Source organism: Coffea arabica, chromosome 8e (genome assembly GCF_036785885.1).
Source record: "Coffea arabica cultivar ET-39 chromosome 8e, Coffea Arabica ET-39 HiFi, whole genome shotgun sequence".
Lineage (NCBI taxonomy): Eukaryota > Viridiplantae > Streptophyta > Magnoliopsida > Gentianales > Rubiaceae > Coffea > Coffea arabica.
In genome coordinates this window covers 42,920,347-42,948,171 of record NC_092324.1, presented here as the reverse complement: position 1 = coordinate 42,948,171, position 27,825 = coordinate 42,920,347, and the positions used below count along the sequence as shown (strand labels likewise).

General features: G+C 38.0%; 5 protein-coding genes across 5 annotated transcripts; all 5 read right to left on the bottom strand.

The window, feature by feature from the left end:
• Positions 1-713: 713 nt before the first annotated feature.
• LOC113704813 (uncharacterized) lies at positions 714-4,834 on the bottom strand. The gene is made up of 4 exons (XM_027226685.1): positions 4,198-4,834; positions 3,631-3,984; positions 1,359-3,573; positions 714-1,260 (listed from the first exon to the last, which is right to left on the bottom strand). The coding sequence occupies exons 1-4, from the start codon at positions 4,832-4,834 to the stop codon at positions 714-716; spliced, it is 3,753 nt and encodes a 1,250-aa protein (XP_027082486.1).
• A 3,409-nt stretch (positions 4,835-8,243) lies between these two features.
• Positions 8,244-10,204, bottom strand: LOC113703984 (uncharacterized). Its single transcript, XM_072060576.1, has 6 exons — positions 9,878-10,204; positions 9,480-9,558; positions 9,249-9,397; positions 8,990-9,150; positions 8,763-8,850; positions 8,244-8,649 (listed from the first exon to the last, which is right to left on the bottom strand). The coding sequence occupies exons 3-6, from the start codon at positions 9,348-9,350 to the stop codon at positions 8,497-8,499; spliced, it is 504 nt and encodes a 167-aa protein (XP_071916677.1). The 5' UTR covers positions 9,351-9,397; positions 9,480-9,558; positions 9,878-10,204; the 3' UTR covers positions 8,244-8,496.
• On the bottom strand, positions 9,476-10,591 carry LOC140012793 (replication protein A 70 kDa DNA-binding subunit B-like). The gene is made up of 5 exons (XM_072061102.1): positions 10,439-10,591; positions 10,064-10,334; positions 9,878-9,974; positions 9,699-9,751; positions 9,476-9,558 (listed from the first exon to the last, which is right to left on the bottom strand). The coding sequence occupies exons 1-5, from the start codon at positions 10,589-10,591 to the stop codon at positions 9,476-9,478; spliced, it is 657 nt and encodes a 218-aa protein (XP_071917203.1).
• A 1,220-nt stretch (positions 10,592-11,811) lies between these two features.
• LOC140012792 (uncharacterized) lies at positions 11,812-15,528 on the bottom strand. The gene is made up of 8 exons (XM_072061101.1): positions 15,519-15,528; positions 14,895-14,989; positions 14,637-14,716; positions 14,434-14,501; positions 12,927-13,081; positions 12,552-12,822; positions 12,366-12,462; positions 11,812-12,239 (listed from the first exon to the last, which is right to left on the bottom strand). The coding sequence occupies exons 1-8, from the start codon at positions 15,526-15,528 to the stop codon at positions 12,227-12,229; spliced, it is 789 nt and encodes a 262-aa protein (XP_071917202.1). The 3' UTR covers positions 11,812-12,226.
• Positions 15,529-15,555: 27 nt separating this feature from the next.
• On the bottom strand, positions 15,556-23,695 carry LOC113703978 (pleiotropic drug resistance protein 1-like). Its single transcript, XM_027225539.2, has 24 exons — positions 23,285-23,695; positions 23,008-23,128; positions 22,381-22,469; positions 22,218-22,302; positions 21,974-22,133; positions 21,816-21,892; positions 21,641-21,694; positions 21,458-21,548; positions 20,990-21,291; positions 20,605-20,886; positions 20,145-20,461; positions 19,908-20,068; positions 19,695-19,798; positions 19,426-19,582; positions 19,274-19,339; positions 18,996-19,159; positions 18,343-18,675; positions 17,954-18,244; positions 17,787-17,870; positions 17,302-17,435; positions 16,813-17,040; positions 16,533-16,704; positions 16,078-16,332; positions 15,556-15,981 (listed from the first exon to the last, which is right to left on the bottom strand). The coding sequence occupies exons 1-24, from the start codon at positions 23,602-23,604 to the stop codon at positions 15,721-15,723; spliced, it is 4,308 nt and encodes a 1,435-aa protein (XP_027081340.1). The 5' UTR covers positions 23,605-23,695; the 3' UTR covers positions 15,556-15,720.
• Between the last annotated feature and the right edge of the window lie 4,130 nt (positions 23,696-27,825).

Here is a 27,825-nt window from a genome sequence, read left to right as displayed (position 1 = left end):
TCTTTGAAATTTTCTTCACTTCAGCATTTGAGATACGATATTTCTTGAAAAGTTGTAACTTTGGCCCCATTTTTTCAATAGCATAGTTAAAAAGAATTCCTTGAACTCTTGAACCCTGTATCAAACGCAAATGCATATAAATAGAGGCTGACCAAGTATAAATAAAATAGAGGCTGACCAATTATAAATAAAACGTATAGCGATAATGATTAGGGGTGAACAAAGGCAATGGACATGTTAACTGAAAGAGAATGAATAGAAGTGTACCTTTGAGTCAACAAAAATAAGTCTCTGGAATCTGGTTGGTGTGGAAGTTGAAGATCCTGGGTTCAACTTTTCTTGAACTATTACTTCAGCTGTCCAAGACTTCATTCCAGGTACAATATCATCAATATACAATGTATTTGCCATACTGGAACAAGCAAAGAAACAAAACTATCAAATCTGTCAAGTTAAACAGGAATGACAGAGAAGAGGCTGCATAAAAGGATAGTTCATATAAAGTTTCAGTTATGCATGAGTACTACGTACACTTCAAAACGTAAGATTTATTTCTTAGACAAACTAAAAATTTCATGGAATACAACATTTCTTGTCTTGAATTCAGTTATAATATCACTGAATGTTCCAGGTAATATTAAAACTCTAACAGAAGACGATGTCCTAGCACGAGATAGTGCAACATATAGCTGGCCATGTGAGAACACAGGCTCTCATAAATAAACTCCAACACGATCCAAAGTCTGTCCCTGCGATTTGTTAATCGTCATAGCAAAGCAAAGTCTGATGGGAAACTGGGTTCGCTTAAAAGGAACTCCATTCTTTTCATTGTCTGATGTTTGGAGAGGTATCCTTGGTAAAAGAACCCTTTTTCCTCGATGCTGACCAACTGCAATCTCTGCACAAATCGCATGCTGCTTTAACTGTCTACATATAAGTCGAGTTCCATTGCATAAGCCTTTTGCAGGATTCAAATTCCTAAGAAGAATAATTGGGCAACCTTCCTTTAGCACCAATTTATGAGGGGGCAGACCCTTGGGATTCAAAGAGTTTAAAAAGTCTTCGTAGTCAGATTGATCCCTCTCATTAATAGTTCGATCAGTGCTCATATACACAAAAGGTTCTCCAGGAAAGCGATCAATCATCATCTCATTTATATCATCAACACACGTATTCTTTGGAGTAAGAATACATCTGTTTGTGATCTGGTATGGATCAGATGAATAAACGCTCAAATCCGAAAACACAAAATCCACTAACCTGGTTAACAAACAATTTCGGTAAGATAACACATTTAATAAATCGGATGTACATTAACAAAGTAATGACGGAGCCTGAAATGAAAAATGAAATTTGACCTGTTTAGTGAACTTTCTCTGTTATCAAAAGGGATTGATATATCCTTTGATAGAGTTATCTTTCCATCATCGTCTTTTGGTTCGCAACCTTCGCCTATCCTTAGCAGGAAATCAGAGAATTGGCCATCAGAGATAGCTCTCATGTTTTCAGTCAAGATTAACTTCCGAAGAGTACTCCATAAAGGTGAGTTGACAAAGCTGGCTTCTATTTGCTGATCCTTTGTTGCATTCTGAATTACAGGTAAAGTTTGACGAAAGTCTCCCCCAAATACTACTACTTTGCCACCAAAGGGTAGATCAGAATCCATTACATCTCTCAGCAACCTGTCAAAAATTTCAATCGTGTCTCTCTTGGCCATAGAAGCTTCATCCCATAGAATTAATTTAGCCATTATAATAAGCTTAGAAACAGAGCTCTGTTTGCTGATATGACAGACTTTGCTTGCAGAAATGTCCAACGGGATTTTAAACCTTGAGTGTGCGGTTCTCCCACCTGGAAGAATAGATGCAGCTACTCCAGATGATGCAACAACTATTGCTACGAATCCTTGAGATCTAAGCGTTGCCAGAATAGAGCGATAAAGAAAGGTTTTACCAGTCCCGCCGGGTCCATCAACAAAAAAACTGGTATTGCCAAAGGAGAAAACCTCCTGTAGAATAACGTCATAGGCATATCTTTGGCCTATATTTAGCTGTGAAGGTAATAGCAAGTCCTGCTCTGTAAATTGTATGCTTAGCTCACTCTGAATTTCTCTTGTGAGGCGCTCATCATGACTGAGAATGAAATCATCAGGTACCAAATGGTAGTCATTGACATTTTTCCCCATTTGTTCCAAGGATTTATTTATATCCAGCAAAACACATCTTCTTATGTGTTCAACAGTTCGAACAGAAAAACTCTTAGCTCTCTCAAAATCGCTTGACATCACAGGTTCATATTTTTCCCACAGGACTCTAGGATTGCTTGGCGAACAATAGGCTAACAAGATTGCAAAGAGAGTTCTTAACGAAGAGGGCAACTGAAAGGCAGCTGCTTTATTAAGCGTGTCTTCTAAATGTGTGTCTGATTGAAGAAGTCCCATTTGGAAGGCAGCTTCTCTATAGGAAATCATAAGCTTTCCATTAACAGTCAAGAGATCTTCAAAACACGTGGGAGCACGAACATGAGATAAGAGAAGTCGCAAGTAGTAGCGTTCTCCCTCATTTGGAGCAACAGTAACAACACGACCAATGACTCTTTTTCTCTTCCGTTTAGTCCATCTTTTCCTAGCAGTCTTCCAGACAAAAAATTCTGGGAAGTCACGGTACAGGCATTTAAGATTTTGAGCTCGTTTGTTGGTTTTATTCATGTGAAAAAACTCTGTCAGCATTGTCTTGGAAAAATCGGCTCGATCTAAGAGATCAGCAAGATTCGTATTTTTATGAAAAGAGATCATTTGCTGACCTGGAAGATGCAACTGAAGAGTATACACAACAGGAGTCATTTCATTTAGATTAAACCTATAAATACGCCAAAAAGCTTCAGCAGCGGCTACCCACCTCCCAGCTTGAAAATTCTTTATTTCATCTATGTTGTCAGGGTTATTTTCTGAATAAATATGGAAGCTAACACGATCGTGACCCTTATAGACATATTTATACAAATACTTGACCAACTTAACCATCGAACAGATTTCGACGTTCATGTGACAGTCAAAGAGAGCAAGAAGATATGGGTTATATGGCACAACCCATCGATTGTCTAGGCTGCTATTACGCACCCTTACAGAGCGTCCATTATTCCGCCTTCTATAGTGCGGGTATCTATCCTCAGTATGGACTGTGAATTCGGTAAAATTTTTTGGATAATGGTTTTTACAGAGCCCATCTTTCATGCAAACATTATCCTTATTCAGAACTCCACATGGTCCATGCATCATATGCTTGATGACAAGATTGTACAAATAGCTCTGTTTCTCTGGATCTGGAATCTCAGCAGACACAATCCGATCATAAGAATCAGAGTTCAATGGTTTAAATTCTGGCTTAAGGATGACTAAGAGGTGAGCATGAGGGAGACCCCTTTTCTGGAACTCAATAACATGAACACACGCAACAACCTCCCCAAAAATCTTTTTTTTCACTATTTCAGCCTTGAGCAACTCAAATTTTGCTCTAAACACTCTTGACACTAAATCAGGCCTATCCTGCGCATCTTCTCCATATTTGAGATTTTCTTGGATTTATCTCCACTGCGTATTACATGTCATGGTAATGAAAAGATCCGGCCTACCAAATTTCTGGACTAATGCCATCGCATCAACATATCTACGGCGCATGTCCCTTGGACCACCAATGAAAGAAGTTGGGAGATAAACTCGACGACCGACATTTTTTCCTTCGGTTTGACCAGCAGATAGACTATCCATTACACCTTGTAGAATCTCAGTCCTAATATTAGTTTGATTCTTTCTATGGAAGTCAAGCCTAGATGTTTCGATCTTCACATAAATATCAACAGCAAATTGCTGTAACAGCCTCCTTGTGTGCAACAACATTGATCTATCTTTTTCTCTCATCTGAAGTAAGTAACAGTAGTACTCCCTCGCAGAAATAGTATCACGTTGTTTTTTCCCACTCTCAGCAGCTACACGGCAAGACGTAAAAGGGAAAAGTAGAATAAGAGACTTAGGTAACACTTCATTTAACATGTGGCTGGGGAAAAAAAATCATAAACGGAGTAAGAAGACTTGCCTGCGTGTTCATGTTGAATCAAGCCTGATGCACCCCAACTAAGGAAAAATTAGGCATGACATCATCATCATCGCCAGCCTCTTTGTTTTTTCATTAGGGTCAGTACTTTTTGGGATGCCATAATGCCAACCAGGTTCACCCCGAGGAAATAAGAGAGGGCACTGTAATGGATCATAGGACGCAAAATAATGTGGTATCCTATGACTCACATTTGAATGTGTATAAACCTGAATATGAGCACCTTTTTCAAGTGCTTCATCCTCATCCTCTGTCCAAATGGCAGCAACTTGGGATGAAGTAGGCACATTGTACACACGCTGATCCAACCGAGGATCAAAGTTGAGAACAATCCTATGGTTGTCTAGATCAGGAACATCTCGAAGGCCTTTGAAAAATTTAGTGTATGGATTAGCTTCAAGAATACGCATCAACAATTTGAGGGTACTTTCATGTAGCCTAGGCGAACCAGCGACTCTTTTTGACAACTCCTCTTCCTGATCGTAGAAATAGAGTTGAACACCAGTAGCTTGATCAGTGGGAGAGACCAAACTGTTCAATAAGTGGTACACCTGGCCTTGCACCCGAAAAGTATAAACACGCTTAGTATTCTTTGTTAAGGCACGATCATACTTGGCGCCAAACGATGTGAAGGCCAAATTATTGTTATAGGTTCGAACCCATTTGCGAAACTCAACACACTCCTCGTCAGTACCAGAGTAAAGACGAAAGAGTTCATAAGGCATTTTCGGACAAACTACAGAAATCTCCCTACCACGACAACAAAATTTGGGCGGTTCCAAGGTAAACCTCTTTGCTCCACAGTGCTCACAGTCCGGAACACTGGGCAAGACGAGGTTTTGTCGGTATTTTTTTGAAGCGTGAAGAATTTGTGGTTCTAGTTCGTTTCCTTTTTCCTAAGACAATAGGGGAAAAAATATATCACCGTAGACGGACAAGAGCAAATACACCAAAATCTTACTCTTAGATGTACATAAAGAAATAAGATAATCCATCACTAACCTTCGCCCTCAACGCGTGTATTCACAACGATCTGTGGGTTGTTTAAAGAATCAAAAAATCTAGAGTTACCAAAATCAAGAACACAGGTACCCTCTTCAACAGGCACCATGCCATGACCTAAAAAAAATAGGTACCGAATCTTAGACAGATTAACCAGAATAGAAATACATAGAAAAATCGATGATTTGGAATCAGCTATAGATAATTTTGGTGTAAGACACAACGAAGTAACAACAGTAGTGCACGAGAGAGTCAGGTATAAATTACTGGAGAGATAAGAATAGAGGAATCTATGTAAGCGGGTAGGAAGGAGGTATATTCAAAAGAGAATCCAATCAGAAATTGGCCAGATGGATAAATAAAGACTGTATAACTCAGGAATCTAGTCTAATAAATAATATACCTCCTAGCGGCGAAGGCACGTTAGAACTAACAGGTAAGGAGCTTTGAGGAGGCAAGTTCTGGCTTCTCACATTCGAAGCTAGTCGTTCAGAAATAACATCAAATGCATCAGCTAATTCATCGTTACCCATTATATCCTGAACATCTGTATCAGGTATTTCACAGGCTCCAAAGGGCGTATCTACCAGAATAGAGGCAGTCTCGGAACCAGTTGAACAATGGGCACGCATAGACCTATTTTTCTCTAACGGTTGCACAACAAGAGTGGGAGCAAGAGAACTACTTTGTTTTTTCGCAGCATACGCTGCTCTCCTAGGGCATAACAAAGCATCTTTCTTCTCTTGATCCATAGCAGCGTATCGCATGCGCCGTTTTAAGTTATAATCCATTGATCCATGAAGCAAACACTATATGACGAGCAGCATAAAAGGTAGTGGTATTAACAGAGTAGCCAACAAAAAAAATTCGAAGGAGGAAAAAGACTTCATATGGCAAAAAGGTTAAATCGCAAGGTAGAGAAAAATAGAACACATAAAGAATAAACCAATGCAGGAGGAAAAAAGAGAAGAAAAGGAGGACTAACCGGAATATTAAAAAATTAGCAGATATACAGAATGCAAAACACATCAAAGTTCGTTAAATCAAGAACAGGAAAAAGGAAAAATGGTCGGTAAAAGTAGAAGTTTACCTGGGAACAAAGCACGCAATGCAAGTTCAAGGAAAGCGCTGTGCAAGAAGAAACTCCTGTTGGGAAAAGAACAAGATAAGCTGGAAAAAAGCAACCATAGATTTTTAAGAACCGTAATGTTCTGAGAAACAAAAAAATGAAAGCAGAATAGCTAATGTTTCGGAAAAGGAACAATGGTCTACGAGTCATACGTCCATATGAGAACAAAGCAACCAATGTACGTTCAAGGGAAGTGCAGTTAAAGAAGAAACCCATGGAAAAAAAGGACAAGATAATCACAAGACAGTAGATAGATTGTTCTTTTACAACGATAACTTTCATGCAAATAAAATGCTAGATGAGGCTGCATTATGCATTACATGCATGTAACAAACACATGGCGTGCAAAAATAACATAAACTTGCCTACGTATAATGCTAGTGCAGCGTGGACCGGTAAAGAACAAACAATAAGAGAAGAACGAACAAATTACCTGGAAAGCTCAACACAGAGGACAAAAGTTTCGAGCAAGCCAGCAGTTGTGAGAATACAACGGAAGAGCACCATTAAATAAAAATGCGTGATAAGCAAAAGAAGACCTAAGCTGAGAAAAAATTTCGAAGAGGTAGGAGCACATTGACCAAGAAAATGAGTAACTATTAATGGACAATGCCGCAGCATTGGAGAATCGAGTAGCATTTTTGAAAAGATAACCAAGAAAGAATGGTTCTGTTCCATAGTCTAAATGATCGTAAGCTACTGGGCTCTGTTGCCTACACGGATATTTAGATAGCATAAAAATCGTTAAGCTTCAATAATAGAGAACCTGGATAAAACGAAGATAGAGACAACTATGAGCATATGCAATTAAAAGCGCCTGACAAAGGAAAGATTCACAACATCCTTAACTAAGGCGAAAGCACAACCATCTGCAAGGTAAAAACTATTGATAAGGAACAGGCGTAAAGGGAAACAATGAGACATAAGGGGAAGAAAAGGCAACAAAAGGCAATTCTCTAGTAGACGTTAGACATAGGGGGAAACACTAAAGGAGCTAAAAAAATAGACACTCCCATGGCAAAAGTACAAGACAGCACAAGTAAAAACTAAAAAGTCTTAACGAAAGGTAAACAGGTCGTTATAATTTTTTTCACATAGAACACCAGGATAACGACGGAAAAGCTTACGGACTTATTTTTTCGCTTTCTAAAAATATAGCCAAAAAAATATAGGTACGATTTAAAAGAAAAAATCTGTTCGCCGAATTTAAAAATATTGCGCATAGAATTATGGTAAAAAAAAAGTGAATGGCAGATAGAAAAAAATTTTACGGGGGGAAATGATGGAGGCAAAACACATATATGATACCTTCCGATTTAATCCAAGCAATTAAACAGCCGTGGGGGAAAAAAGATGTTAGTGAGGGCAATTAAATATTTAGGCATCATCAAGAAGGTATTACTTTTATACCGATCATAGCATAGAACTAAATATTTAGAGGTTACCATACATGATGCTGGTAGAATGGACAAGGAAGGGAAAAAGCGAAGTTCAGTAGAAAACTAACTAAAGCGAAATAATTTAGGAATACGAAAACCAATCGTTGGCACATTACATCGGGCAACAACGAGTGCATTAGTAACTTGCATTCCAGCAACGGAATATATATATCTTGAGTGGACCACAAATCAATAGGTGAATTGGCAAACCACCCGTAAAAAGTAATAAGGAAGCATAAGAAATGTTAAGAAAAATAAGGCAATATACGTAAAAGCCGTAAGGAACAAAAGCCGTTGGTGGTGTTAATGGGAAAATATGTCCAGTGTGATGACAGAAGCAAGGGTTGGAAGCAAAACCATCAGAATGAACTCCAGGCAAACGTAAAAGTCTGTCAATACATAAGCTTTACATCAGGCCGAACTTGTTTAATGTCGGCACATATATATACACCTGTTGTAGCTCAAAAACCCCTCGAATCATAAAATCCATGGAATCTGTTAGATTGCGCGGAAGAGCCAGAGCAGCTCATCATGCATATAACAACACCACAGAACACAACCAAAGAAAACAACTATAAATATCAGCCATAAAAGTCCATTGAAATGAAACCCATTCATTACAAAGCATAAAACTGAACGTGCAAGAAATACCCAACCAAAAAAGCCACCCATAGTACACGGTGGCAAACCGTAAATTCAATAACTAAACACAGCAAAATACAACCATGGGATACAAAAATAATGCTTAGTGATGTAAGGACCTACGAGGCTGCTAATCAAGGCAACAGACTAAACATTGCCTACAAAAAGGCATGCTCTAAGAAGAAACATTTCCGGAAGTAGGATAACAAGCAACAATAGTGTAGTTAGTATGTGTTGTTGTCCTGATCATCTTGGATGAATACTTAAGGTAACACAACAGTTCCTTTCCATCAATCTGACGAGACACACGCTTGGAGATTTCAAAGGTCTGCAGAAAAAGCAAGATGCCATAAATTTGGGCAAAGGAATGAATTGGGCGCTAAAAGCAAAATGAACACCTGCAGTAGTAGAGCAACACTAATAAACTTAAACATACATCACCTGATGGTCAGAAACACGATACATATCGGCAGCACATAGGCCGATGAGGTGCTCAGCTTCTGGACCCAAGGCAATAACATTCACGTACCTAGTATTGTCGAACACCGTAAGACGAACCCATGTCCTAGCAGACAATAGATGATATGAAAAAGTAAAAAACATAAATACAATTGATTGTATATCAATAACTCAGAAACATACACAAAAGCAATAGAATAAGAGATCACCTAGGGAACTCATGCATTCCCTGACCACAACTTAGGCATATGATCCCCAAAGTTGACGAAAATTCATAGAGTTCATAACAATGAGGACAGGCCATATGCCAAAAGAGAGATGAAGGCCATGCAATTTCAACACGGCTCTTAATCCAAAAAGTCCCCTGGTCCTAGAAACAACAAAAGAGTAGCTGAGCAGGGTCGGAAAAAATGTAAAGAGAGGCATAAACAAAAGAAGCATACTAACAGGAGTACAAAATTACAATACCCTGTTAGCAACAGATTTAGCATGGGATATAACATTATAGATCTGTGTGAGCGTCGCGTCACGAACAGGGGGCAACAAAACAAACGAATCAAGGTAGGCCATATCATAAAAAAGTCATACGAACCAGCTCCGAAATATTAGCATTAGACCTACATGAACAAAGCAGTTCTATGCATGATACAATCTAAAAAAAACATAGAAAAATACAATGCAGAAATAGACAATGACTACCAATCATCAAGATGCTTCGCCTCAAGAACATCGGGAGCAGCAATGATAACAGATGATGGCTGAGTTGACAGTGACAGGTCTAAACAACAGAGCAGAAAAAACATGCATAAGCAAAGAAACCATATAGGGGGGAAAGAACATAAGTGACAAGGAATCATACAATTTCGTGTGGTAACCCTAACCCTCATAGCAATAATAATCGGCATGCATTTATAACACAGCCCTCAATAGACTCATAATCATCCCACAAAGTCAATAGCACTGGGCGTTTACTGCATGCATCACACACAGAAGAGAACAGGCTTAAAATAAGCAGCAAGCAGCTACTGTATGAAAAGTTGTTGGGAAACAGGAACAAAAGAAATAAAAGGCCTTATTTGCAAGAGGGAAAAATTCACCAATGGTCAACTATAATATAATCTCTTCCATATCGCTTACTCCCTTCAAAATACACATCCCGGGGAGGTAATGCATGGATGACCACTCCCATGACATCTAGGTTAAAAACACACATGCAAACAATCAGGAACAATCAAACAGCAAGAAAGGAAGAAATGCAAAGCATATCAAAAAAAGAGATGAACTTATAAAAACATCTGTGTCAGCCACAAAGTGAAAGTACTGAAAAGAGCGCAACTCAAAATAGAAAGGAAGGGCCAACTCCCCTGAGCCAGCAGCCTCTTCAATAGCAGTTCCCTCTTTAATAACCCAGTAAAATGAATACAGGCCAGTCCCCACAAGGTCGGGAATTTCACGGACTTCTGCATTTGATATGTAATAATTCCTAAATGGCAACAGACGGCCATCAACAATAGCAATGTCATCATCAAAGGCAACTGCAGAGACCTTGATACCCTATCCACAGGGGGGGAAAACTCAAAAGATTCAATTAGTGAGACAAAAAAAATAATGAACACAATAGAAGGTGGGCAAGGAGGATAAATCTGGAGGGTACAAACCTGAAAATCACCAAATTCAAACCGACGGAAAGACCTCGATAAATCCCCATCCCGAGCAATCTTCACACGATCAGCCTCAATAACTTGAACCAGCACAGTCCAATCAAATGCAGACTCATCAACTCGCGATATGGGAACAGTCCCAGTAGCCATTTCTTAGAGGGTAGGGAAAGAAGCAGCAGCAAACATTAGGCAAGCAATTTTGTTTGTAAGCAACAAGGGTAATAGAAGATACAAAAGAAAAGACGGAAGCAGAAGGCAGCAAGGTTAATGAAACATTTAAGAAGGACTCGAGGGCAACAACAAGGAAATGCAGTAAGAGCAACCCATCTACACAGAAATAATTGAGATAAAAAATCATATTCATAGACATACAAAGATCAGTTCACTTAAAAATGCATTTGTGCGAAAATTTACCTCAATCTACATTAAAAATGCCAAAGAAGCCTACAAAAACTGGAAAAGGGGTTTGGTAGCCACAGGGAAAAATCATTGTGGGTAGAAATCATATTTATGGGCAAACAACATTGGCTCACCTAGATGGATTTGGATTTCTATGAAAAAGGTACCCCACTCTACGTTAAAAGTGCCATTTCTTAGAGGGCAGGGAAAGAAGTAGCAGCAAACATTAGGCAAACAATTTTGCTTGTAAGCAGCAAGGGTAATAGAAAATACAAAAGAAAAGATGGAAGCAGAAGGCAGCAAGGTTAATGAAACATTTAAGAAGGACTCGAGGGCAACAACAAGGAAATGCAGTAAGAGCAACCCATCTACACAGAAATAATTGAGATAAAAAATCATATTCATAAATATACAAAGATCAGTTCACTTAAAAATGCATTTGTGCGAAAATTTACCTCAATCTACATTAAAAATGCTAAAGAAGCCTACAAAAACTGGAAAAAGGGTCTGGTAGCCACTAGGAAAAATCATTGTGGGCAGAAATCATATTTATGGGCAAACAACATCGGCTCACCTAGATGATTTGGATTTCTATGAAAAAGGTACCCCACTCTACGTTAAAAGTGCCAGAGAAACCCCAAAAAGTTAAAAAAGAAAAGAAGCCTGGCAGCCATTTGCACCAGCCAAGAATCTCATTTATAACCAACAACGACAACAAAAGGGGATAAAATGTAAGAAACAGAAACACATGCATATCACGGGAAATCCCAAGGGAAAACAACAACGGAATCTACAGCAGAGAAAAATCATATCAGGGGAAACCATTTGTACATTAGCAATATTACTCAGAAACACGGAACTAATGACATATATAAAATTGGGAGGAAAAAATCATATGGAAAAAAACGCATAGGAACCCAGAGAAGACGACGAGAGAAAGGAGCACAAAAAAGGGAACGGTAAAACGCACCAGTAAAGGAAGCTCCGTGAGATGTAACCAAGCTCGCAATCAAGATGCCCGAGAAGACGGCGAGAGGAATGAGATCAAAAAAGGGAACGGGTTCAAGGACACAGCAAAAGTGAAAAAATGGAAGCGAGAAACCAGATATTTGAGAAAATGGAAATGAGAGAAACCAGATGAACAAAACCGGAGACAAAAAGGGCACAGCTAACCTGTCTCGCAATTCGGACGACAGCGGATGGGGAAGCCATGAGAAATCACGCCAATTACCATTCTTGATGAAGCGCAGCTGCTACTTCCAGACAATGCAGCTGTGATGAGAGCTGGGAAAGGAAAGCAACTTGTAAGACCAGTCCAAAGCAGAAGAAAACCCATGTGCGACCCAATCAGGAGAACCATTCCAACAGTGGAGCATCCGGAAGGAATTATGTGCGTTTACTGCATGCATCACACACAGAAGAGAACAGGCTTAAAATAAGCAGCAAGCAGCTACTATATGAAAAGTTGTTGGGAAACAGGAACAAAAGAAATAAATGGCCCTATTTGCAAGAGGGAAAAATTCACCATTGGTCAACTATAATATAATCTCTTCCATATCGCTTACTCCCTTCAAAATACACATCCCGGGGAGGTAATGCATGGATGACCACTCCCATGACATCTAGGTTAAAAACAAACATGCAAACAATCAGGAACAATCAAACAGCAAGAAAGGAAGAAATGCAAAGCATATCAAAAAAAGAGACGAACTTATAAAAATATCTGTGTCAACCACAAAGTGAAAGTACTGAAAAGAGCGCAACTCAAAATAGAAAGGAAGGGCCAACTCCCCTGAGCCAGTAGCCTCTTCAATAGCAGTTCCCTCTTTAATAACCCAGTAAAATGAATACAGGCCAGTCCCCACAAGGTCGGGAATTTCACGGACTTCTGCATTTGATATGTAATAATTCCTAAATGGCAAAAGACGGCCATCAACAATAGCAATGTCATCATCAAAGGCAACTGCAGAGACCTTGATACCCTATCCACAGGGGGGAAAAACTCAAAAGATTCAATTAGTGAGACAAAAAAAATAATGAACACAATAGAAGGTGGGCAAGGAGGATAAATCTGGAGGGTACAAACCTGAAAGTCACCAAATTCAAACCGACGGAAAGACCTCGATAAATCCCCATCCCGAGCAATCTTCACACGATCAGCCTCAATAACTTGAACCAGCACAGTCCAATCAAATGCAGACTCATCAACTCGCGATATGGGAACAGTCCCAGTAGCCTTTTCTTAGAGGGCAGGGAAAGAAGCAGCAGCAAACATTAGGCAAGCAATTTTGTTTGTAAGCAGCAAGGGTAATAGAAGATACAAAAGAAAAGACGGAAGCAGAAGGCAGCAAGGTTAATGAAACATTTAAGAAGGACTCGAGGGCAATAACAAGGAAATGCAGTAAGAGCAACCCATCTACACAGAAATAATTGAGATCAAAAATCATATTCATAGACATACAAAGATCAGTTCACTTAAAAATGCATTTGTGCGAAAATTTACCTCAATCTACATTAAAAATGCCAAAGAAGCCTACAAAAACTGGAAAAGGAGTTTGGTAGCCACTGGGAAAAATCATTGTGGGTAGAAATCATATTTATGGGCAAACAACATTGGCTCACCTAGATGGATTTGGATTTCTATGAAAAAGGTACCCCACTCTACGTTAAAAGTGCCATTTCTTAGAGGGCAGGGAAAGAAGCAGCAGCAAACATTAGGCAAGCAATTTTGTTTGTAAGCAGCAAGGGTAATAGAAGATACAAAAGAAAAGACGGAAGCAGAGGGCAGCAAGGTTAATGAAACATTTAAGAAGGACTCGAGGGCAACAACAAGGAAATGCAGTAAGAGCAACCCATCTATACAGAAATAATTGAGATCAAAAATCATATTCATAGATATACAAAGATCAGTTCACTTAAAAATGCATTTGTGCGAAAATTTATCTCAATCTACATTAAAAATGCTAAAGAAGCCTACAAAAACTGGAAAAGGGGTCTGGTAGCCACTAGGAAAAATCATTGTGGGCAGAAATCATATTTATGGGCAAACAACATCGGCTCACCTAGATGATTTGGATTTCTATGAAAAAGGTACCCCACTCTACGTTAAAAGTGCCAGAGAAACCCCAAAAAGTTAAAAAAGAAAAGAAGCCTGGCAGCCATTTGCACCAGCCAAGAATCTCATTTATAACCAACAACGACAACAAAAGGGGATAAAATGTAAGAAACAGAAACACATGCATATCACGGGAAATCCCAAGGGAAAACAACAACGGAATCTACAGCAGAGAAAAATCATATCAGGGGAAACCATTTGTACATTAGCAATATTACTCAGAAACACGGAACTAATGACATATATAAGCAAGGAACACCGAGCGGCAAGAATAAGGGATAGCTATAGCAGCGAAATAGGGCAACAATTAAAGAAAACAGCAGCATCAAAAACACGACAAGGATTAAAGCGAACACCATGGACAATGACGAATTGCAGCGTAAAATTGGGAGGAAAAAATCATATGGAAAAAAACGCATAGGAACCCAGAGAAGACGACGAGAGAAAGGAGCACAAAAAAGGGAACGGTAAAACGCACCAGTAAAGGAAGCTCCGTGAGATGTAACCAAGCTCGCAATCAAGATGCCCGAGAAGACGGCGAGAAGAATGAGATCAAAAAAGGGAACGGGTTCAAGGACACAGCAAAAGTGAAAAAATGGAAGCGAGAAACCAGATATTTGAGAAAATGGAAATGAGAGAAACCAGATGAACAAAACCGGAGACAAAAAGGGCACAGCTAACCTGTCTCGCAATTTGGACGACAGCGGATGGGGAAGCCATGAGAAATCACGCCAATTACCATTCTTGATGAAGCGCAGCTGCTACTTCCAAACAATGCAGCTGTGATGAGAGCCGGGAAAGGAAAGCAACTTGTAAGACCAGTCCAAAGCAGAAGAAAACCCATGTGCGACCCAATCAGGAGAACCATTCCAACAGTGGAGCATCCGAAAGGAATTATGTTGAAAGTCACGCGAGCGGCACACAACAGAAGTAACTCACACGAGCAGCACGTGACGACGACAAAAAGTGAACAGTAGACCTCTTCGGTGCATTGTATGTTATGTTGAAAAAGGGATCCTTACCACATTCACTCACTATCAAAAAAAGACTTAGGCCCTTAAGATATAGGTTATAATACCACGTTGTTGGTTTTTTAAGATATAAGCTTAGCAACAACACCTTAGTGTTGCAAAAAAATAGCTTATAAAATACTTATATTAAGTTGGAAAATGAGATTGTATTATTCATTTATCAACTCACTATTTATAGTGTTTACAAAGAAATAAACTAACACAATTTCAGCTAACAATTCTCTAAAAAAATCCCAACAAAAAGCTACTTGATAACATGAGCTTCTACGTAACGAATCTTAGCTAAAATATTTGTTAACAAATCAATATGATTTTTTTGGTTAACAAATATCTTGACAAGACTTATTTTTCTACTAACTAAATTATTCTGGTATCTAATACAATCTAGTAAAATCTATAAAAAAGAGTTGGCATATCTTAACATTAGAACTCATAAAAAATTTGATTTCCATAGTTGCAAAAATATTGAGGATTTTCCAGAGATGGCAAATCAATTTTTTCCCAAAAAAACCATTTCTTCATAAATTTATACATATCCACATTTGTCGCTTTATTTCCTGCTCGGTGAATTTTGCAAATTTGAAAATTTGAGGATACAATAATATATAACAAGAAGCGGCCCTTTAAATCGGCTGAGAGGAAGTTCATTTTTACAGAGCTACCAGCACTTCCTATTCTCTATACACTGCAGATCATTTTGCTCTCAAGTATATCTATCTGGAGTAGACTGTAGATTATCTTTTCTGGAAGTTAAACATCTTGATTGACAAGGCAAAGATGAAGGTGAAACTGGTTGCAAATGCAACTATTATGAGGGCCGCAAATCCCAGGAAATCATGCTTAAATCCAAAATAACTTCTTATGAAGTCTTTGACTGTTTGATTTGTGTCAATCATCTCTTCCTTTATGTCTCCAAACTGTGAAGCAACTAAACCATACAATGTCCAAGCAACAGGGGAGATGTAATAATACCACCTCCACCAAACTGGAATTCTCTGTCAAGAACCAGAGAAAAGAACATGTAAAGTTGTTGCACTTTATTTATGATAACTATCTGTCTCAACCAGCAGCTAGTGTGGACAAGAACTTACCGGCTTTGGAACAATGAATCCTGAAAAAAGGTTCCATATTGAGTAAAATGAGGATGAAACTATGGCAGCAATGTTTTGGTTTGGTGTAACTGCCACTGTCATCATCCCATAAGCTGTGAAGTACCACAAGGTAAAATACATGAAGAATAAGTACCAAAAGAACTTGGCAGCAGTCCATTCGAATCCGATCATTGCATATACTAGGACTCCATAGATGACTGTCTGAACCAGAAGGTAAGGAAGCTCGACAACAACCTAATGTGGCAAATTAAGGAGTTTCTTTAGTTTCCAAAGGATATTACATTTATTGGCGTCAAAGTAGAATTTCATAGGAAAGGAACATGTAGATGAACATGTTAATGGATAAGAAGAGAGGATGCTATAGGATGTGTTTAGCATCTTCCCATCATCATGCTGTAGTTTGGCTTCCGAAATTGATTGTGTATAGTATATACCTGTCCAAAAGCATATGCTAAAGCTGCATACATTCCGGCTGCTCTTTCCCTGTAGAATACTGTCCTCTCTATGGCAACAACAGGCTGAACTGACGTTGCATTTTGTATACCCATAAATAAAACAGCAGAATACATAGAACCCATGGCGTTAAGTAGATCCTGGAGCCTTTCCCTGAGATCAAACGCAAGAAACTGATTCACGGAGGGACTAAATGGCAAGAAATGCAAGTTAGAGAGTACTTGAGTATTCATTTTATTCTTTAGTTTATCATCTATTTACCTTTTGGAGCCGAGCTTCCAGTATATTGTTCCAAACATCAAAGCTATAATTGTTGTAAACAACAGTCTTACTGCAGTATAATGTGGGTTTCGCCAATAGGACAAGTGCTGTTTCCATAAGCAAGCCATGAACTGGATGAAGAATGGCTGAGAGTAACGAGTGCGAAAGTACAACTCTTTGGAGCCTGGAGCAGGTGTGCTTAGTTCTTTGATTAGTGCTTTGTTTCTCCTGAATTTTGGCCAGAACGTTGATTAAGTAATGATTGGAGACATCCATGTTATTGCAACTGACAAGTTGATAATCTTCTAAAATTCTGTGTTTAGTTTTATGATTTTCTTTTCAGGTAACTGAGATGGTGAGAGATCTGCAGCTAATATAACCACTCAGTAACATCATATCATTCTGTCAAAAATAATGTAGGAGTTTGAAGCAGCAATTATGTGCAAATTTAGTACTAACTAGAATTTCAGATGTGACAAAAGATTGTACCTATAAAGTTCTGAGCCTTTATATATTTGCGGGAAATTAACTCCAAGAGCTGCTTCTTGTGCAATTGAAGACACTTCCAGCATCCAAGTTGCAGGATTGTAACCATCTCTAATTTTGTCTATTCCATCAACGGCCTGATTGCAGTGAAAAAACTGTTTTGCATGTGCTCCTTTTGCTTGAGTAGGGAAGAAAATATGATAGATAGTAGAAAATTAAGTGTTGATGCTTTAGGCATTATTGTGGATGAGGAAAGGAATGTTCCTCAGTGTCTTTGAACACTTTTGTAAAGTTCTCTCGAGCCGTTGCTCGCACTTGTAAATTTTTTCCTTACTATAATGAAAGTATCCTATCGTTTCGACAAAAAAAAAAAAAAATCAACGGCCTGAGCGAAGAAGAAAAGGAAAACAAGAAAAAGAGAGTTTTCTTTGTCAAGAATTAGCACTTCTGGAAAAGCTCCAACCAATTAAAACTAGATAAAACCATACCTCAAAGTACCGTATGAGATCTACACAATGGCGGCCCAAGGGACCAACAAATATCTCTTCGCCTCCACGTTTTAAAAGAACCAGCTGCAGTCAAAATTAGCAAGTACTTTGTTTTAGTTTCAAAGCTGAGATATCCATTTAGTTTAGACTAAAGAACGACCATTCACCTCATCAAAAGCATCAAATATATCAATGCTTGGTTGATGGATGGTGCAGACTACTGTTCGACCTGTATCCACTGTGTTTCTCACTGTTCTCATAACTATGGCAGCAGCCCTGGCATCAAGTCCAGAGGTCGGTTCATCCATGAATATAATTGAGGGATTAGCTACAAGCTCAACTGCAATTGTCAGCCTCTTGCGCTGCTCAGTTGAAAGTCCATTCACTCCAGGCAATCCAACAAGTGCCTCTTTCAATGAGGTAAGCTCGACAAGTTCCATAACTTCTTCAACGAACATCTAGAGTATATAAAATTCATAAGTCAGATATTAGCCATTGGAGAAGAAGATAACCTATATATTTTTTTGTCCACCTGTATCACTCATCTAAAATTCACCTTTCTGGTTGCAGCATCCGCTTCAGCGGGCAGCCGAAGCCAAGCAGAATACTGCAAAGACTCGTATACGGTTACATGAGGTGAATGAATATCATTTTGTTCACAGTATCCTGCTATACGGGCAAAAGTGTCTTGCTTCTTTGGGTACCCTGATATGGTGATTGTTCCTTCAATATAACCACCTGTTTTTCTACCAGCCAAGACATCCATCAGAGTTGTCTTACCAGCCCCGCTAACGCCCATCAGAGCTGTCAAGACCCCTGGCCTAAAAGAGCCACTCACACCTTTTAAAAGTTCAAGTCTGTCCTCAGTAAGTCCTTGTGCTTTCATTTCCTGAAAGCATATCTATATTCTCAGATTTCACGAAACATACAGACTGGTGTTCACCAGGATCATAACCAATTAGATATCATTGACACCAAAGGCATCCAAAACAGAGGAGCAGGATTACTAAGTCTGAATTTAGCCTGGACCTTACAAATAGAAAGAAACTAAATTCACATTAAGAAGATAAAAGGGTTTTTGTTGGAATACTGGAGATGAACATCTCTCAAATCACCAAGCAGACAATCTGTTGAAACACATGTAGAAGTACCATCACAATTACTACGCAGACCAGCAAAATGTTAGGGTAATCACTATTCTCAACTGACCTGTGGCATGTCTACCGCATATCTTATGTCGTCAAAAGTGATTGCAAAAGGCTCAAATGGTAGGACCATCCCTGGTTTTCGTTCTGGCTCATCTTCACTAATGCTGGCCACTCTAGATGACATAGATCGCGATGATACATTTCTCCGGGCATCATCTTCACCTTCTGTATAATTTGGAATGCAACATAAGAGCAATCATTCAAACTTTAAAGATAAGTTTACAAAGGTGGATAGCCGACCGGATAAGCGCTTCCCACTTGATAAGTCAACAATCTCACCTGTCTTGATCGAGCTCCTCTCTGCCAAAGTTTCTTCAGATAAAACTGCCTGGGCCTTCTCAAGTGCTGCACCAAGTTTACCCATGATTAGAGCTGCCAGACTGGTTTACCATTTGAGAACAATCCAAAAGATGAATCATTTTGAAACTTACGTTCCAGGAAAGTTAAAGCCAAAGTATACAAGATATTGAACAGAAGTATATATCCAAACAGAGCAGCAGCTCCAATCCAGTACCAGCGGCCCTCCACAAAAATGCCTCGAGCCTTCAAAACTGAAACTCCTAAGGGTTTTCCTGATCCAGCAGACAACTGCAACACAAACATGAAAGAGCAGTTAGCAATATGCTACCTGAAGTCTTGAATTTATTTGATTACATTGTATTATATTGTCTTTCCTGTTATAGAAAAATAGAACACGTACATGTCTCCAACTATTCCCCAGGAACTCGTTAACAGAAATAGCATTCTCTGCATACGTCATAGGGGAAATCCAGTATCCCCAAATCCACCATTTTTTAATTTTATCTGAAAGAAGAAGCACAGTGGAATCAACTGGAGTAATTGCAGAAAGAAAGGGTAGAGCCCTAACGTATGAAAAAACACTACATCTTGTTTAAGGTTCACACTGTTTTACCATGAGACAAAACATATCCCCCCAATGCTAGAAATGCGACCAATACAAATGATCCAAATGTGTTTGCAATGACCATATTCCTTCCCAATGACGCCATAAGGCGAAATAGCCCTGACGCCATCTGGCCAATAAATATGAGCACAAGGTACTGTCTGAAAAACCTGTATCACAGATATCTTTGAGTTTAAGAAGCTGAGATTCTTAGGAGTTAGGACTGGTATTCATTTGATAGATTACCTTCCAACATTTGAATCATATCCAGTTACATAGTATGTCATAGCAACCCAAACTCCACTCTCTAACAGCGTGAATGGGATCTTCAGTATCCATGTAGGCAGCGCATATGCCCATGCAGGGAAGAAGAGAAGGTCGCGTTGTTTGTAAAAGACAGGAAGCTTCAAAATCGTAAAAGCAAGCTCTGCGAATCCATTGAACATGATCATGACTGTTGTAAAAAACAGAGCCCCCATGAAAATCTGACCATCATTTGTAGTTTCCTTGTGCATCTTAGTTCGCAGAAACACTGTCATTGTTATCAGAGCCATCAAGAATATCTGCATCATGACATGAGTAACTAGGTAATTTAATTGACAGCATGAAAGACTTCTTATACTATGTTTGGCAACTAAAAAGCTTTTAACTTTTTCACACAGTAGGTAGCCAACTATATGAGCTCAACCTGGGACATTTGACTCACTTTTAGCAATTGAAATGCATAGACAAATGAGTTCCTTTTCATAAGAAGAAATTCTCTCGATATGCAAGCTTTCAGAAGTTCCTTTTTGCTAACGCCAAACTTCTCTGTGGTTAATGCAGCAGGATGACTCTTGGATTTGTCAAAAGGAACAGCAAGCTCAGTTCCTAGATTCCTTCCAACATGAAATGATTGAAATGCTTCAGAAAAATTCTTGACAGAAACATAAGTATAAGGTTCATCTCTATGTGCCCAGTACTGCTCTTGATCTTTATTTGATGTCACCTACAGTTTACAACAGTATAATGACTCAATGGAACTTCCAAGATGTACTGAAAGAGTTCAAAAGGTTCATAAAAGGAGAAAATGAACATGATTCTAGATTTACTTCTTGTAAGAAGTCAGCAACTCCTTTTCTTTCGGGACATTTGAAACCCATGGATTCAAAGAATTCCAACACATATTCTCGTGGACCTTGATACACAATATGACCATCAGCAAGAAGAATTATGTCATCGAATAGATCAAAAGTTTCTGGTGCCGGTTGCAATAGTGATATAACAGCAGTTCCATGAAGGATATGGATTGAGTGCTTAATTGAATTAACAATCTGAAAGGTTGTCGAACTGTCCAGACCAGTTGATATCTCATCCATAAGAAATACTCTTGCTGGCCCAACCATCATCTCCCCTGCAAATATTTGGTTGTACCGATTTCAACAGGGAATTTCCAATAAAACCTTTTTGTCTATTGTGGGGGTGGGGTGGAAAGAAATACAATTAAGAGAAAGTAAGATAACTAGAATTAGCTAATAATTATCACAATTCACAAGGATCAGACATCACTATGTTCTTACCTGTTGTTACCCGCTTTTTCTGTCCTCCAGAAATCCCACGTATCATTTCATCCCCAACCATGGTATCAGCACAGAACTCCAGTCCTAAAATCTGCAGAAAATAGATAGAATAGCAGATAGTTAGATACACATATTCCTGCTCCTGAAGGCAGACTAACAGTTTCCGGTAATTTCTCCTCTCACCTTGATTATGTAATCTGTTACAACACTTGTCTCCTGTCCTTCAAGCACCAGGGCCTGCAGATTGATACTATTAGGGGACTTTCTGCTAATTGAAGACAATAATTATCCAATGTATTCTGTCGCTAAAAGCAACTCCATGACTAAAGCCAAGGGGTTTAGACTAAGGTATTTTCACCTTCAAAAAAGTATCAAGATCAGAGTCTGGCTTAATGTTTGCTTCCTTCTCTCTCCTTGATATTTCCACCAGCATATCTGGAAAAATGGAAATCCTATTATGACAAGATTTAGAAATGCTCATAACATGTCAAAGAATTAACTGAAAATTTCACTGACCATGACGAGATCCAACGCCTTGACATCTTGCTGAAAAAGCTAGTGTTTCTCTCACTGTAAGTTCACCCAAATGAAGATCATGTTGACTAATATAAGCTGATGCCCTTTCGGGTACAAATTCTTTCATCTCATGGCCATTGTATGTAACATTCCCAGAAACCTATTTCATCAGTTAGTATGCATTTAGATACCAGCTAAAACTTTGTATCAACAAATAGACAATCAAAGGAAACCATATCCTTACTTTAAGATCAGAAGGAAGTCTTCCAGCCAATGCTAACAGCAGGGTGGTTTTACCGGAACTTGGTGGTCCTAAAAGTAGCGTTAGTCTGCAAAACTAACTAAAGTAAATATGAAGCAGGATCTTAGAAAGAAATAACCATTCACGGTTATTAATTTATGCTCACCTTCCAGGCTTGAGATTTCCGCTGACATCATGAAGAATTGGAAATGGTCTTTTCTTATTTGGAAGAATATGAAGAGAGCTCAAGAAACCCTTCGAAAAGGAAGATGTGGGAATGAGAAGAATTAAGATCACAAGGAAAATCTGTACTCTGAGTTGTGACATGAAATAGGTAAATTACAGTTAGGTCCATTGAACTTTAGAGGGAGCAACAACTCGGCTCCAGGAACTGCATTGTGAGATGTTTCAAGACAATTATGCTCAAAATTATGCCACCTTTCCTTTTAGTACTTTTTGTGAGGGATACAGGGTGGTGATGAAGACAGGAAAGGAATGATGAACAAGGTAAAGAAACAAAAGGCAGGGCTAGGGTACACAGACCAAAAACTATAAGCCTACTTTTGATCACATTTGTATCCTAAATCATCAAGATAAGAATTATATTTGATAAAAAAGTCTACAACCCAACTGTTGCTCCCTCAAGGGGGTAGAGAGCTATCCAGACATTGAACATAATAGCAGTCTTGCTGACTCCCAATTACTTTCTATCTGCATATATAACTCATGAATATGCACGAACATATGCTAGAATACATATATGATCCTTAAAGATTGCTTAAAGATTGATTACCTCTAGTATGTTGAAGGTGAAGTTGAATATTGTTGGCAATGCCCTACTGCCAACATAAGCCTGTGCTTCAACATTCAAATGCTCAAATCGGACTTCAATTGTGGGAAACTCAATGCCAACTCTAGTTCAATAGGTAAAAGAAAGAAAAGGAAATATTAATACAAGACAAGGAACAAATTCATCTTCAAGGTACTCTTCTGAAAGGGAAACTAGATACAAGGTAAACTGAAAAAGAAAAAAGGAAGGTATGGAGAATCCACAAATTTGCTGAAGTTACCTTGCAATGCGTTCCTTGAGCTTCAATAGGAACTCCTCGTTATCATCCTCTTCGTTCATTACTCGATTCAGAATGTATTTCCTCTCAGCTGGTTTTAGATGTTTGACATCAATCTCACTTGTCTGGCCTTCTTCTTGAGTAAGGATACCTCTTCTTATGCGAAGATAAGTGGGAAGCCTCTCTATAGAAGCCCATTTTAATGCTTCTTCGTCGTCTTCTTCGCGAGTAGACTTTGAAAAGATTTCGATTGCAGTGTTGCTCCATATGTTGGAATTACTCGACCGGAGACTGCTAAGTCTGTAAGCATGAGAACTCTCCATTTTCACTCACCAAAGAAACAGAATGTTTCCTCAAGAACTGAAAATTTGTAGCTTATGTACCTATCTTCTTCACCACTTATCTGGCTTTAGAGTTGGGGGGACTTTTGATTCTGCTTAATCTAGTAAGGCTTTTTATAGCATTTTAAGTACAAATTTAAAAATGGTATCCACATCAAAGTTAGTTGACAAATGTGAGGGATGACTTATTGACAACCCTGAAAATTAACTTCTTAAATATGCCTCAAATAATTCACATACTCCAGCCAGAAGTTAGTCAACTAAACAATGAAACCTCCTTTTCATTTATTCATTTTTTCAGTTTTTTGAAACACAATTGTAGTGGCTTACGAATGAGAATCTAACATCATACATTGACCAATGATAAAATATTTCATGTTGCAAATCACAAGTTGGATTTTCCTTAAATATTTCATGTTGAAAATCCCAAAATGACAAAATGAAGCATTGGATCATGTACAGATGTCCCTTGTATCAGGGCAACAAAGCTTTGCAGCAAGTGCTCAACTCATGCTAAGTTAAAACAAAAGAGATAGGTAAATTTCTGACTACTGCAACTCAAACATCATGGTTTGCCAAAAGAATCAAACTTGCCAGTTTGCCTAACCAAAGGAACCATAGGCACACTACTCGAAAGAATGATGATTTTACCACTTCGGTTATTCCCCTCTCTCAATTTTAGCATCACTTAAATAGTTCACTTTCAAATGATGAGTCCGGTTTTATACTACATGTTCTTACTCGTTATAGTTAATGTCCAACTTTTGTTTTGCCTACAATGCATCTTAGTACGTAAAGATAATTACCACTACATTCTATCCCAAAAAAAAAAAAAAAAAGAAGCAAAGTTGCATAGTCAAGTTTTGTCACTTTTGCAATTTAACAATTTTCTTTTTGTAAAAATTTGCTATTTAACATGTATGGACGTAAAAGATCCCCAAGTAAAATCTCCACATAGCAATGAATCCTTCTAAGTTTTTTTTTTTTTTTCAAAAACACCTAGAAGTGGTGGGATGTTTATTAAAACACTTGCAAAGAATACATGATAGAGGAGGATATACCTCCTGATTTTGACTAAATAAGCTCAACAAGCTCCACATAGCAATGAAGTTGTATCCATGTAAATTTGATACATTAATCTAAAATCTTGCTACCTTTTCCTCTTTCTTTCCATATTAAGAGTTTAAGATTACAATAAACTCAAACCAAATTGCTGGGATCAACACAAAGCATTATATTTGACCAGCATCACAATTAACCCACATGAATGATAGGAAGAATAAACCACATATAGTGGTAGAAATATTAATCTGTTCTTCCTTATGCACTAAGCCAATATTAATATTAATTAAAGGTGACTCCTGACCCGTTGGGCTAACTAGCTAGTTAATGCTGTTACATGTTAAGTTGGTAATTAAAGACTGTAGACTATTGAGTGGCATGGCCAAGCCTAGCAGTGATAATACATTTATACAAAGTCAAAGATTTGAATACAATAAGATCATCCTCTAAGTTTTGACAAATACAGCAATTGAGGACTTTCCTTTAACCTCCTTGAGATGACTTTGATATTCTCCAAGAACCATCTCACACCACATTAAATATGGTTTTGCCAAAAAAAAATTAATAATGATAATAATTTTTTACAAAAATGATAACTGCTTATCTGGATCCTACGTCTTATGAATAATGCTAGTACCATAATTGTGATTGGCAACGTTAACAGTTCTTTTCTTTTAGGATGTGGGGCTGGGGAGCGGGAGGGGATGGTTAGCTTGTTCTGAACTAAGGTGGTCTTTGCAAAATGATGTGAAAGTTAAAAAATATTAATGACCTTACCTATGAAAACCAATAAATGAAATTTTTAGCAAAATTGATCAATTTCCACCATCATATTATGCTCCAGGCACTCCAAAAATTTTCAGATTTTCAAGTACGATAATCTCGCTTCAAGTCAACCCACACGAAAAAAAAGGAAAAGAAAGAAGAAAGGAAAAGGATAACAATTTGGAGAAGTGATGGCTCCAATTTTAACCAATTTTCTCATCATGCTTGAGTCCAAGAATTGCACTCTACGCAGGGTTAGGCAGTGACAAAATGAAAATTCACAGCCAGTTTGACCAAATACAGTTCAAGTATGTGAAAGGGTTCTAGATTTTTGTCTTTGAGTAAATGTCAATGAGTAACAGTACATAAAATACTATATAGGGCCGGTTCATTGTTCCTCCCATGGAGTAGAGGTTCATTTGTGATTCTCCCCCTTGTCACTTAAGAAATTCAATCTCATGATTCTGATTTCAAGCAGCCCTCAGAATCCAATATCATTGGATATTAGATTCCATCCCAACCAAGTGTTACCAACAAATCGGGCATAAAAAATGGCGGCTGCTGCTATGAGAAATATTTATTCATAGAATGGTACAATATAGACTATAAAACTGGCATGGTGGCTAAGAGCAATCTATGTATGTAGCTCAGGGATAATACGTTTGAGCTTACCTCATCTTTAAGTTCAACTCTTGATTTCTTGTTCCATTCAGTTTTCTTGCATTTGACTATGTATTTAATTCTTCAAGGGTGGACCAGATGACCGAAATATATTGAAGTTAATGACCTAAGAGATTTCTATGATTCAGATTATGAATTTAGTTGAAAGATCATTATCACAAACCAAAGGTAACAGAGACCAGAAATCGTACCTTTTTTTTTTTTTTTTTACTTGCACAATAACTTGTGCGTGTAGTCTTGGGAAGGCAGGCAAAGAAGTAGAAAATAACAAATTAAGACAAATTTTTGCCATTCCAATTCTCTTGTTTATCCAAAAAGTTCTGATTAGATATAGATTATAGACTATGCATTAAAGAATTAAAAAAAATGTTTGTGTTATAACTTAATATGCTACAAAGACAAGTTGTTGATTAACAGCAAAGGCCTTAAAAGGATTAATTCAGTGAGATAATATCCTGTACTTTTATCAGATTGCTTTAAACTTCTAGATAACTTCACTTGTAGCCTTATATTTCTATCTCTACCTTTATTAGTCATGCCATATATTTCAAACTCTCTTAGGGTTTAGGGTCCTCCTTTTCTCTGTTTTTTTTTAGGGTTTAGGGTTTAGATACATAGATTACCAGGAGACCGGAAAACATTATAACGTATAGTATGGGTAGGTTTAGGATTTAGATACACAGATTAGATGGTGCCTAGAGATGACTTTGAAAACATGGACTAATAGGTTAACTTTTCTTATATTGGTGGTGTAAATAATTCTTGCAAGAGTGAGACTAAATTTATATGATGTATGTGCAGAATGGAGATTTTAATTGTAGATAAAAAGAAAAATTCATCGTGAATCTAGATCGCTGCGTAAATAATTTGTTACGCTGCCATTGCAAAAAAACAGTAACTCATTAGCTAGTATGGACAAGTCTCTATTGACTGCTGAACCATTTGTTTTTTCTCCTTTCCCTTTATAAAACTTTGGAATCTCCTCTAAGAGCAACGAAACAAAAAACAATAACTCATTAGTTGTTGCTGTGAGAGGTGCTTCCTATATTCAAATTCATCTGCATTTGGCATCTAATGGACAAAAGGGTATGACTAAAGCAAAGTTAGATAGAAACAGAGCTTTGCTGTTCTCTAACATTAGATAAAAATCTATTGGATGACTTGTGTTGGGAGAGTTTCTTCCTTTTTTAAGATCTTCCTTCCGGCCAAACTATATATAATTACTGTAACATTTTTTGTGATTTAATGTATGTGAGATAAAAAGGTAATTGAAATTTGTGAGGCAAATTATTTTTTTTCAAATTATCTCTATCCAAACACACTCAAAAGTCAGATAGAGATAAAGCTTTCTTGTTCGCTAAATTTAGGCAACAATTGTCAAACACAGATATTGTAGTAAAAGTTCTCCATATTGAATGTGACATGGGAATGATCTTGATTGATTTGTGACTACTTAACAGTCAAGTATACAAGAAGGGGAAGAGATTACGCTATTCTTGATTGTGTTTGTGTTTGTGTGTGCACGAGAGAGAGAGAGGTACGAAAATTTAGTGTTGTAAACTATTTGTACGACAGATGGGTTGAAGTAATTCCACTTAAAATGATCTTTCAAGTAAGATTATTGTACTTTTAGATGTGCTTTGTGTAGATGTGCTTTATGTACCATTTACAAGTGAAATAGTACATGTAATTTGT